General features: G+C 35.4%; 1 protein-coding gene across 1 annotated transcript in view; it reads right to left on the bottom strand.

Moving 5' to 3' along the window:
- Positions 1–12,597, bottom strand: part of CTNNA3 (catenin (cadherin-associated protein), alpha 3) — a 2,453,748-nt gene that overhangs the window by 89,258 nt on the left and 2,351,893 nt on the right. The window contains exon 17 of the mRNA XM_006889022.1: positions 8,068–8,202. Coding sequence (XP_006889084.1) covers positions 8,068–8,202 — 135 coding nt within the window. The remainder of the gene's footprint in view (positions 1–8,067; positions 8,203–12,597) is intronic.

Here is a 12,597-nt window from a genome sequence, read left to right as displayed (position 1 = left end):
AAAGCATCCTTGATTATGGCAACTTGAGGTTTGAATTTGTTCTTCAGTTCCTTGAGCTTAAGAAATGCTGAATGAGTTTGGCCCTTTTGATTTTCTGACTCCAACTCCTTACACATTTCATTGTAATATTTTACTTTGTCTTCCCATGCTGCCTTTTGAAATCTTCTATTCCACTCTTCAGTATCTTGAATTCTTCCCTCTGCTTTGGCTTCTCTGTGCTCCAGTGCAATTTTCAGAGTCTCTTCTGGCATCCATTTTGATTTCCTTCGTCTTCTGTCTTTGTAATGAACGTTTGAATTCTTCTTGGATGATACACTTGATATCCTCCCACAATTCATCTGGTCTTCGCTCATTAGTGTTCATGGCCTCAAACCTGTTCTAGTGATGGTTCTGAAATTCAGGTGTGATAGACTCAAAGTCATATTTTGGTTACCATGGACTAGGTTTAATTTTGCTCAGTTTCAGCTTGAACTTCTACATGAGTAGTTGGTGGTCTGTTCCACAATCAGCTCCAGGCCTAGTTTTCACAGTTGATATTGAGCTTCTCCATCGGTTGTTTCCACAGATGTAGTCAATCTGATTTCTATACATACCATCAGGTGAAGTCCATATATATAACCGGTGTTTACGTCTCTTAAAAACATATTTGCAATGAATAAGTCATTGATTGTGAAAAATTCAATCATCCTCTCTCCAGCTCCATTTCTGTCACCGAGTCCATGTTTTCCAACTACTAAATCTACTTCTCTATTCCCAACTTTTGTATTCCAGTAATCCATTATTATCAGTGCATCTTGATTGCATGTTTGATCAACCTCCGACTATAAAAGTTGGTAAAAATCTTCTATCTCCTCTTCCTTGGTTGGTGCAGATATTTGAATGATAGTGGTATTCAGTGGCCTTCCTTGTATGTGTATGGATATTATCCTGTGACTCGCAATATTATACTTCAAGATGGATCTAGCAATGGCTTTCGTAACTATGAAAGCGACTCCATTTTTCCTCACCTTTTCATCTCCAGAGTAATATATCATATGGTCATCCGACTCAAAATGCCCCATGCCAGTCCATCTCATCTCCCCAATACCTGGTATGTCAATATTTATGTGTTCCATTTCTTTCTTAACAATATGGAGACTACAAATTGCATGGGAGAAGAACGCTCATCTCAGTCTGTACAAAGAGCTGGTAGATCAAAACTGCCAGTAAAGTGCCACCTTTTGGTTAGCCGCTCAGCTCTGTGTCTGCTAGGTCACCAGAGCTCCCTACAAGATCTAATAGTGATGTTTCCAAATTTCCATTCATCCACGTGTATTTATACCCTTATTAATCTTTATTCTCTCTCAGAAGAATATCTCTTATTATTCAAATCTAAGTTTTCTACTTTAATTTTATTCCTCCTTACTCACTTAAGACTTAATCTCATCGGTTATATTCTTTTCAAGATCTTGAGCTCAGACATGTCTGGATTCTTCTAGCTTTTTACCTAAGAATGCCCTCAATTAAACCAATAAAAACAGTACATTAAAAAATTAAAAAAAAATTCTAATGACTCTGTCAACCCTGAAGCCCTCTCCTCTGCCTCCAACTTCTTTTATTCTTTCAACTAAAACTATTTGAAAATTTAGCCTATACAACCATATTTTCTCTATTACTACTACTTGTGCTTTTTTTATATGCCTTTGAGTCTCTTGTGACTCATAGTGACCCTATGTGCAACAGCTCTGAACCCTGCCTTGTTTTAAACCAATTTTATTGTCTCCAACATACCAACCTCCATTGCCTCAGTCACTGTATATTAGGCTTTTTCCAGACCCGTATCTTATTCATATTATCTTACTTGTTCTTTTTTTTAAAAAAAAAATACACTTGTTTATTTACAAAATTTGAATACAGTGTTTTCCAGAACAGATTCTTCCAATTTCTCTCACCCTCCACCCATTAAATTATACAACTCCACAATTGGTCCCCCCATGCACAACCTCACCCTTCTGCTTCCACTCCACTCCTTGGATCCTTATACTTATTCTACATTACTGGCTTTATACGTATTTGTCCTTGTGAGACTGAGTGAGTTCACTTAGCATTATGCTCTCCAGTCCCTCCTATGTTATATAATAATTTGCAAAATTATTGCTCCTGTGTGATGTGTAGTATTCCATTGTGTGAATGTACCATAATTTATCAATCTATCCATTTGTGGTTGGACATATGGGCTGATTCCTACCATTGTGGAACAAACATTTGATAATACAGTCTCATAATGAAAACTTACTGAATACTCCTGGGCCTCCATACGAAAATAAGACTAATAACCCAATTATAAAATGGGCAAAAGGTATGGAAAGAACTTTCACAGAGGAAGATATTCAAATGACAAACAGACAACTGAAGAATTGCTGCAAATCACTGGCAATCAGAGAGATGCAACTCAAAACCACAATGAGATACCATTTCACTCCAGCAGCAGTGGCAAAGTTTAGCAGGGCAGCAAGTAATAAATGTTGGAAAGGATGTGGTGAGAAAGGAACTCTTATACATTGTTGGTGGGATTGTAAAATGGGACAACCTCTCTGGAAGACGGTTTGGCAATTCCTCAAAAAGCTTAACAAAGATTCCATAAGACCCAGCTATTCCACTAATTGGGATATACCTAGAGTAAATGAGAACTGAGGTACAAATGGAGACTTGTATACCAATGTTCAGCCTGATTTTTAAAAGATTGTAATTCCTCCATTTCTCCAAGTCTGTGTATTTGATTCCTTTTCAGTACATTTATTTGTAGGTGGGAATTCTTTTTCCTAGATCTATTTTTTTTCTTTTTTCTTCCCTCTGGTCTTGCCCATCATAATTCCAAAAGAAGATAATATTTTTCCAAAGATCCAGAGCCATATTACAACTTCTGGATTTTCTTCCTGTATGTCCCTTAATACTCAACCCACTGCCATTAACCAGTTAAAACTCATAGTAATTGTCCATTTGATTTCTGCAGCTATAAATCTTTACAAGTGAAGACATCTCATTTTGAGTATCTGGTGAATTTGACCCTCTGACCTTTCATTTAGCAGCCTGACATATTCTGTACTATTATCCCTTGTTGATATTAAGTGCTGTCAAGCTGATTCAAATTCATAATGAACCTACGATGGAAAATTGACTTGATCTTCACTGTGTTCATAATCTTCGTTGTATCTAAGGCTACTACTGCAGTTACTGTGTGTCATTGAGGGTTTCCTTGCCACCCCCAACCTTTCCAACAATGTTCTTCTGTTAGGCACAGGGTTATAAGAAGAAGATATATGATTTCATAAGTGCATGACCATTGCGGCCTTTCATTCTTTCTTAGTCTGGAAGCACTGCTGAAACCTGTTCACCATGAGTGGCCCTTCTGGTATTTGAAATATTGGTGACATAAATTCCAGCATCACTAAATTATTTTTCTGGTCCTGTTATATTTCTGGGTAATTAATTAATTATTATTAGTTTATTTAGTTGCACTATGTAAGTTAAGTTTTAATCCTTCTTTCTCCCATAACTTCAATACTCAACACACCATTATTATTTTAAAAAGTTTCCTCGGAATTCTTTCTTTCATTATTCTCCATTATCACCATCAAAACCTCAATTCAACTTCTTATTATCTTTTTTTTTACTTTAAAAAAATATCCTAAATACAGTTTACCGTTTCCTTCTCTAATATTTCATTTCTCTATTCTTTTGGAATTTTCATATATAAAACATTTTTAAATACCAAAATAACAACAAAATAACAATGTGATGTTTTAAGAAAAAAAATTATGTCATTATTCACTTTTATTAAATTATTCATGTGTATTCTGTCTTCCACAATCATTTTCGTACATAAATAATCACCATGGATTGGTTTCTTTTATATCCTCATCTCTCAAAGTCTCTATTGCACCCTAACCACTTCCCTGCTTCCCCATCCCATGACCAGTATCCACTGGCTTAGTAATTTCCCTCTCTCTTCTCAGTCCTTTTTCTCCACCCTCTCTCTTTACAGTTATATATACCCTATACCCACCCATCAATTGGGAGAGCTGTTTTATCTTCATGTCAGTTATTTCTAGCTTGATCCTCCCTTGATTTGGTCTTTGTCTTCCTATTACATTTCTATTTTTCTTCCTCCTCCCACTTATTTATTATACACTTATTGCACCACTATGGAAGGCAGTTTCCTCAAAAAGCTGAAGAAGAAACCCCATATGATCCAGCCATTCAACTGCTGGTTATATGCCACAGGGAAATCAGAGCTGAGACACAAATAAAGATATGTACAACCTATGTTCATCGCAACATTATTCACAGAAATAAAAAAAAGGAAACAACCCAAATTCCCATCAATAAATTAGTAGATTAAAAAACTGTGATATATTCACAGAATGAAATACTGTGAAGCACTAAAGAAAAATGAGTATTTGTAAAGTAAGACATGGGAGAGTTTAGAAAGTATTAGTTTAGTGAAGTAGTTCTGCCACAAAAGGACAAACACTGTATAAAACAACTACTGTGACAATAGGAGGGTAACTGAGTGGTTGGCTGTAATTTTTATAGAAGCATTTTACCAGATTTTTATTCAATGATGACTGGTGAACGTTTAAATCACCAACTTTTAAGCTAATATTCTTCTTTAAATTGTTTATGCTACCCTTCAGTAGTGGGCTGGAGGGAGGTCTCTTGAGTAAGTCAATTAGGACCTGGAGGGTGGGACTTTGTATTTAAAAGTCAGTAGGGCCCTCAGGCCTGATGTTGTGTTTGGAAAGAACATTATTCTAAGTAGTATAGTGTCTGTCTGGTCATTTGCTGTACTGAGATAATTTAGGATTGTTCTAACACTGAACCTGTGCCACAGTTGTGTCAAATGCCATAGTGTTTACCCACGGTGTATAGAGTTTAGAAGAGCTCCCAAATTAAAGACAGGCTTGATGCAACAATGAATGAATGGGAATCCAAAGTCTCTGTAAATTTTCATTGAAATTAATAATAAATAATAAAAAAACACAAACAAACCAAACAAGCTTGGAGGGAAGATTAGCATTCATTTTTTAAACAACAGGTCTTTGGAAACTCTATGAACGTTAGAGAAATGATGGCAGTTATAGAACAGCATTTCAGATCTTTTATTCACAGGGTTGTGATGAGTTGTATCTGACTTGACAACATTTAACAACAACAACCCTTATCTCAAGCTGAAAATAATTCAATTCTTTCAATGGTCAATAAGAAAAAGGACAAACAAGTATGTATTTTAAAAGATTCATCGAATTATTAGTTTTATAGCTTCTTTTCCATTCTCTCCACACAACAAAAATACTAAACAAAGTTTTTCAAGTAGCATCAAACTCTGCTATTTCAATCATTGCACCGCCTGAGCTATTTCTATTATTTTATTCAATTTTCCCCCCTCGGCATAAAATCACCTTTCTTTCCATTTCCTTAAAACACATTTGCTTTCTACACATTAATCAAGGCCCTCATTAAGGTGAGGTCCTTTATAGAACTTTCTCTTGTTCAATTTCTGTCTCAGCTTAATTATTCTAATATATGTCATCATGTGCTTTTATATTAGCCTCTGTTAACTAGATTTTGTTTTTCAGCATTTAGCAATATTTTGGCACATTTTTAAATCTTAATATTATCATGTGTATTTGGACATCCTGATGGAAGGCTTCACACATTCTTTTTTGTAATCCTCTAGAAGATTTATGCCTGGCACAATAGTGTTGTGATTTTGAATTAACTTCATCTTAATTTTCTTACAAATAAGACATAATCTGAACATAGGATGTGCCTGGTATAAAGAAGTCATAATCATAAAAGAAAATGTATTTAGATGCTCTACTATAAGAATGGATTTCCAATTCCTTTCTGTTACTAATATATCTTCTTCATTCTAAAAGTGAGTACAAGATCCAGAAAACACAGTCTATAGACACCAAATTTCAATCTCTTCATGTTTACTACTATTTTAATCAAATACATTTGCTAAAAGCAATATTTCATGATCATGAACTTGGAATGCAAATTTTACTTAATGACTTTGCATGCTCTTGTAGTTGTGGATAATAAATACTTTTATTTTTCAAATACATTCTCCTTTTTTAGAATTCTGTTTATTTTCAACAGAACACAAAGTAAAATGATGGCTTGAATCATTGAAAGATTAAAGCTGGCATACATAAATGGAATATATTTTTTAACTTTTCAGGTTTACCTGCAAGCATATAGCAGTGAGGCATATAAAAAGGGGCATGCTCTTTTTCCATTGGGATTTATGTAGGGAAGACAAGCTCTGATGGCTTAGTGACAAGGAATTGTGCCACCATTCAAAGGTTCAAGGTTTAAACTTAGCAGCTACTTTTCATGGGAGAAAGATGGGCAGTCTTCTCCCATGTGATTTATTGTCTTGGAAGACTTACTGGAGGGTTAGATATGGGTCAGTTCTGACTCAATGGTATAGTACAACAATAACAAGAGAAGAATGCAAGCCCTTTGGTGGCCAACTAGGCAAAGGATTGAGCTGCCAACTTAAAGACAAGTGATTCAAATCTTCCAGCTGCTCTATGGCAGAAAGATGGGCAATTCTTCCCACACAATTTTCATTCCAAAAACCTGCTGCAGGACCCTATGACCCTGTAACAGTGAGGGGTCAGTTCTGACTTGAAGACAATGAATGAGAAGGCAGAGTGATGACCATGTGAAATGTTTGAGAAAACAGGAGACACATTGGGAAATCAAATTCTTTTAAGTATAATTTTAAAATATAAAATAAAGTCTAAATATAAAAAAACACTAATTAATTTGAATATATAAATTCACATATGTGTGCATGTGTATGTGTCTTTTGTTTTCTTCTTACCATTGAGGGTCAACAAAGCAATCTCTACACATCCATTTAATTATTGATTCAAGGGTTTTTATACAGACAAAAGATACTTAGCTAGCAGAGGAAAACCTAGCTTTGGTGTTGGGTAACTATTTCATATTTCTAATTTTCAGTTTTTGTAATTAAAAAAATTATCCAAGCTATAGCAAAGAAACAGTCCATCAGTCATGTTATCATGACAGGTAAATAATATTTAATATAGACAAGAAATTGATAATACCAAATAAAATTTGGTTCTCTCATACCTACCTGTAGCGTTCGCTATTTTCCCACACTTTTACATATCCATGATTTCCAGTGTATACTTCCACAGCATTTAAGAATGTTGTTTCATTGAAGGAAGACCACTGTTAGGCTTTAAGTCCTAAGTGACTAATGATTTTAAAGTACATTGACATAATTTCTAAAATTTAACCTTTAAAAATATAAATTTTTAGAATGTTCATAGTGCTTCAACTTAAATATAATATCTTAATACAAGGTCACTGGTAGCTGAATCCACTATAGTTATCAAACATTATTTCATTTTCATCATCATATTCACACTACCGAAATTTTCTTCAATTATTAAAATATAAATTATAAAGTTAGACATTATTTCTACCATGATAATTTTATAAGGTTGAAACTTAGGGCCACCAAATAATTTAGGAAAATTTCCTCTCAATCAACAGAATTTTATCGTAAATTGTAAATAAAAACTTAAAAATCACAAGACATGGGTATCTGAGTTATAAAATGAATAAGGAGAAATCAATGTCAATAACAATATCAATAAAACAGTTGTTTTATAAATTTATAATTATATATTTAATATAAATTCATTTCAGGAAAATTATGGGATTCAATTTCTAGTTCAAACTACACTTTTCCCAAGCATGAAAAGAGAGGAGTAAATTAACATTTCTCATTAAACATATTTTCCTATCCAAGTGGCTCCCAATTCCCGATTTATTACAAAATTTCTAAAGTAAATAAAAACACATTTACGTAAACTAATATTTCTTTGTAAAAATATAGCAAGGAAATTAGAGTCTGATTGAATTTGTTTTAACTTTTACCATTGTAAAAGATTTGATGATTTAAGGAGGGGAGGGGTATGGCTGCTGAAGTTTAAGCCTCCTGCACCTGTGATGGTATAATTGCTAGGTAGTACTCACAGCTGACATGATGAGCTCGCCTCCCAGGTTCTGGATCTCAGCTTTAACTTGACTGCAGATTTTCAATTGGTGAGAGTAGAATTTGATTTGTTCGAGGTAGGCCAACAAGTCCTGCTTACATGATGGATCTGGACACTATATACACATAAATATAAAAATTTAGGTAACAAATAAATAATAACTAGTTTAAAATTAATGAACACTGAAAATGCAGGTACTTTATAAGGAAGAAGTATGATTTTCACTGAGTCCTATTTGTCATATTAAGCTCATTTCAATACCTTAGAATAGCTTATTCATGTTGCAAACTTAATAGGTTCTTCAGAGGAAAATAAATATTAAAAGAATTTTCAGATATAACAGCCTGCATAAAATAATTGCCTTTAACTTATTATTTAGGTTAGAAGGTTTCAGATTATATTCTCAGGTAAAGATAAAGAAATAATTAAGATATGATATGTTCTATGAGATTCATCTTGCTGTGATAGCTATAGGCATAATAAACATTTGCAAACAGCTAAATATTCTTTTAATTTTCACATTAAGTGTACCAAGAAAAACAAAATTGTCTCCCCCTCAGAAAACAGTTACAGGTCTACTTGGAACTAAAACAGAATAAATGTGTTATAGATAAATTAACTTTGAATTACATTTTATTACCAAAAAATCTCTTCATACTTTACTATTATTCCCTAACTTGCTAGGGATGTGTCCTGTCTCCATACCTTTTCAACCTGTATGCAGAAGAGATCATCTGGGAGGCTGGGCTCTATGAGGAGAAATGTAGCATCAGGATTGGTGCAATATCTATCAACAATCTGCATTATGCAGATGACAGCAACCCTGCTTGCTGAAACTGAGGAGGACCTGAAGCACTTGCTGCTGAGGGTCAAGGATTGCAGCCTTCAATATAGATTGAGGCTCAATGTCAAGAAAATAAAGGTTCTCACCACTGGATAAATTAGCAGCATCAGGATGGATGGTGAAGTGATTGAGATTTTTCACAGCTTTGGTTTGATTGGCTCCACTCTTGGCACCAGCAGCCAGGAAATGAAAAGACGTATTGTGATGAGAAAGTCTGCTGTTAGGGACCTCTCTATAGTACTGAAGAACAATGGTGTGTTTCTGGAGACTAAGGTGCATCAGGTACAGGCCATGGCCTTTGCAATCACTTGTTCTGCATAAGAGAGCTGGACATTAACCAGAGAGGATAGAAGGAGAATTGATGCTTTTGAGCCTTGATGCTGGAGAAGAGTGCTGAGGGCACCATGGACTGCTAAGAAAACAAACAGATTCATCCTGGAGAGGGTTAAACCGGGCTGCTCCTTAGAGGCAAGGATTCTGATACATCGTCTGACATACTTTGGTCATGTTGTAAGGAGGGACTGGTCCTTGGAGAAGGACATCATGCTAGACTAGAATAAGAGAACGAGCTCTTTCACATTGAGCAGAAAGACTTGAGGGGAGCAAGACTTTTGGTAGCAAGATTTGAGGAAAAACTGGAGCAAGCAAGGAAAACTGGTGAGAGTGAGACCCTGGTGGGGAAGAGACTATGGCAGTGCTATGAAGAAATGGTGGAAAGGATTCTTGCATTTGTGCTGGCTACATTTAAAAGTTTGGCTGTTCCTGCTGGATGTTTGATGGAGAAGCTGACTTAAAACTGCATTATACAGATGACATAATTCTGTTTTTTTGAAACTGAGGAGTACCTGAAATGCTTGCTGCAGAAGGTCAAGGACTGAAGCCTTTAATATGGATTGAAGCTCAATATCAAGAAAACAAAGGTTTTCACCACTGGACAAAATAGCAGCATTGTGATGGATGGTGAAGAGAGAGAGACTGTAAATAGCTTTAGTTTGCTTGCTCCACAATCAACAGTCTTAGCACCAGCAGACAGGAAATTAAAGGACATATTGCATTGGCAATGTCTGCTGTCAAAGACCTCTACAAAGTACTGAAGAAAAACAATGTCAATCTGGAGGCTAAGGTGTGCCTAATAAAAGCTATGATCTTTGAAATCGCTTGCTATGCATCAGAAAGTTGGACAATGACTAGGAATGATAGAAGGAGAATTGATGCCTGTGAGCTGTGGTGTTGAAGAATATTGAATATACCATGGACTGCTAAGAGAATAAATAGGTTCACCTGGAGAGAGTTAAAATAGGCTGCTCCTTGGAGGCAAGGATTCTGAAATTTTATCTGACATATTTTGGACATGTTGCAAGGAGGGACCAGTTCTTGGAGAGGAACGTCATGCTAGGGAGAGTGGAGAGACAGTGAAATAGAGGAAGGTCTTGATAAGATTAATTGATTCAGTGGCTGGAGTAATGGGGTGGGTGTTTCAGGGACAATGAGATTGGCATTGGTTAGAGCAGGGTTTAGGGCTGTTTAATATAAGGTCACTATGAATTTCAGGCAACTCAATGGCACATAACATCAACAACAACAGTATAAACAAAGAAACTCATTTAAGTAGAACAAGGAGATAGTGCATAATCAGAAAAACTAAGCATTAGGATTGAATCTCTTTACTGTACTTATTGAATCTGTCTGTTGGGCAAATAATCAGAGAAGCTGGATTATACGAACATGACATAAGGATTGGAAAGATACTATAGATGGCACACCTTTTGCTGTTGCAGGCAAAGATTATTTTAAGCTCTTGCTACTGAAGTTAGCAGAGTACAGGCTTAAGTTTACATTGCATTTACCATAAGAAAACAAAATAAACAAATGAACCAATGAACAAAGTCGTAATAAATATAGAGAAAATTAAAATAGTCAAGGGTCTCATTTTACTTATATCCATATTCAATGTCTATGAAAGTAGTAATTATGAAATCAAATTATATAATACACTGGACATATCTACTTCAAAATTGTGTCTTAAAGTCTTCAAAAGCAAAGATGTAATTTTGAAGAACAATATGTTCCTGACTCTTAGGTGGTAGATTCAGTGATATTCATGAGAAGACTGGACAATGGTTAAACAAGAATGCAGCAAACAGATATTTTAATTAAAATAGTCATATGTATATGACAGGCAGCTAGTAGACTTAACAAGTCTGTTTTAGAAGCAGTACAACATGTATATTTCTGAGTAGGACAGAAACTTTCTCTTACGTATTTTGGACATGCTCTGGGGAGGCATCAATCTCTAAAGAAGGGTATCGTGTTTGCTAAAGTAAATAGCCCATAAAAAAGAGAAAGATTTTTCAAGGAAATAAGTTGCCACAGTGGCTTCAATAAAATCAAACTAAACAAAGATTATCAAATAGAGCAGTATTATTTTATTGTAAATTTGGATGCTATCAGTCAGAATCAACTTGTTGACACCTAAAGGCAACTTAATTTTTTAAAGCACTTGGAAAATTTAGAGTCCATTTTTTCCTTATCACAGAATGTTGTGATAAGAAAGCTTCAAGGGAAAAAGAGAATTCAGATTTCTTTTAAGGAAAAAAAAAATGTTTAGACTTATTTCAAGGCATTAAATACATTTAAAAATACCTAAAATGGTAAAAAGTCATTCATTCTGTTGTTTCACCATGACCAGAGGCTGACTGGCTCTTTCAAATACCTCCTGTATAGGATTGCCATAATCAATTGACTTCATGACAGGTGTGGAGTTTGTCTTTCTATATGACTTTTACTAGTTATTATTTGACTTTGCTATGTAGATAGGTGAGAATATACAAATGAGGAATTTTAGCCTATCCACAAGGAGATACCTATCTACCATTCCACAAGGGGATTGTCCAGACTCAAGAACCTACAAGGGAATTGGCAAGTTTCACCACTGAATTGAACAAGACATCAGTGAGAGACAAATACACTGGAGCCATTAAAGATAATGTAGGATGCATTTACTGCTCCAGTTATAGCAATGACAGCAAAACTTATGGCCCGAATGAGGACATGACACCTGACAAGAGATGTAAGTTTGGGATAGAAAGCCAATTTTGGCAGGACTGAGAACTTTGTTGGACATTTGGAGGTGGGAAGCCAATATTAGTACAACTGGCCTGGAGGCATGAGACTTGAGGCTGAAGCACTGATATGCACATTGAATGATGTGTCTTGACTGTATTCTCTTATTGATCTAGATTATAAGAATTTAGCTTCCCGAATCGTGGTACTAGGGATATTGTAGCTAATGTTAGATTGATCTTAGCTGAAAGCAGGGAATACCAGAGGAATGTCTATGTGTGTTTCATTGACTATGCAAAGGCGTTTGACTGTGTGGATCATAACAAACTGTTGCTGACTCTGAGAACGGTAATCCCAGAACATTTAATCGTGCTAATGTGAAACCTATACTTGGACCAAGAAGCAGTAGTCAGAACAGAGCAAGGAAACACTGCATGGTTCAAAATTGGGAAGGGTGTACGCCAGGGATGTGTCCTGTCTCCATAATTTTTCAACCTGTGTGCTGAACAGATTACCCGGGAAGCTGGGCTATATGAGGAGAAATATGGGGCCAAGTTTGGTGGAAGATCTATCAACAATCTGCGATATGTAGATGATACAACC

Source organism: Elephantulus edwardii, unplaced genomic scaffold, assembly GCF_000299155.1.
Source record: "Elephantulus edwardii isolate Elephantulus edwardi_28Jun2011 unplaced genomic scaffold, EleEdw1.0 scaffold00074, whole genome shotgun sequence".
In the NCBI taxonomy this organism is placed as follows: domain Eukaryota; kingdom Metazoa; phylum Chordata; class Mammalia; order Macroscelidea; family Macroscelididae; genus Elephantulus; species Elephantulus edwardii.
The sequence above is the reverse complement of the archived record's forward strand: the minus strand, read 5'-3'. Positions and strand labels throughout refer to the sequence as shown.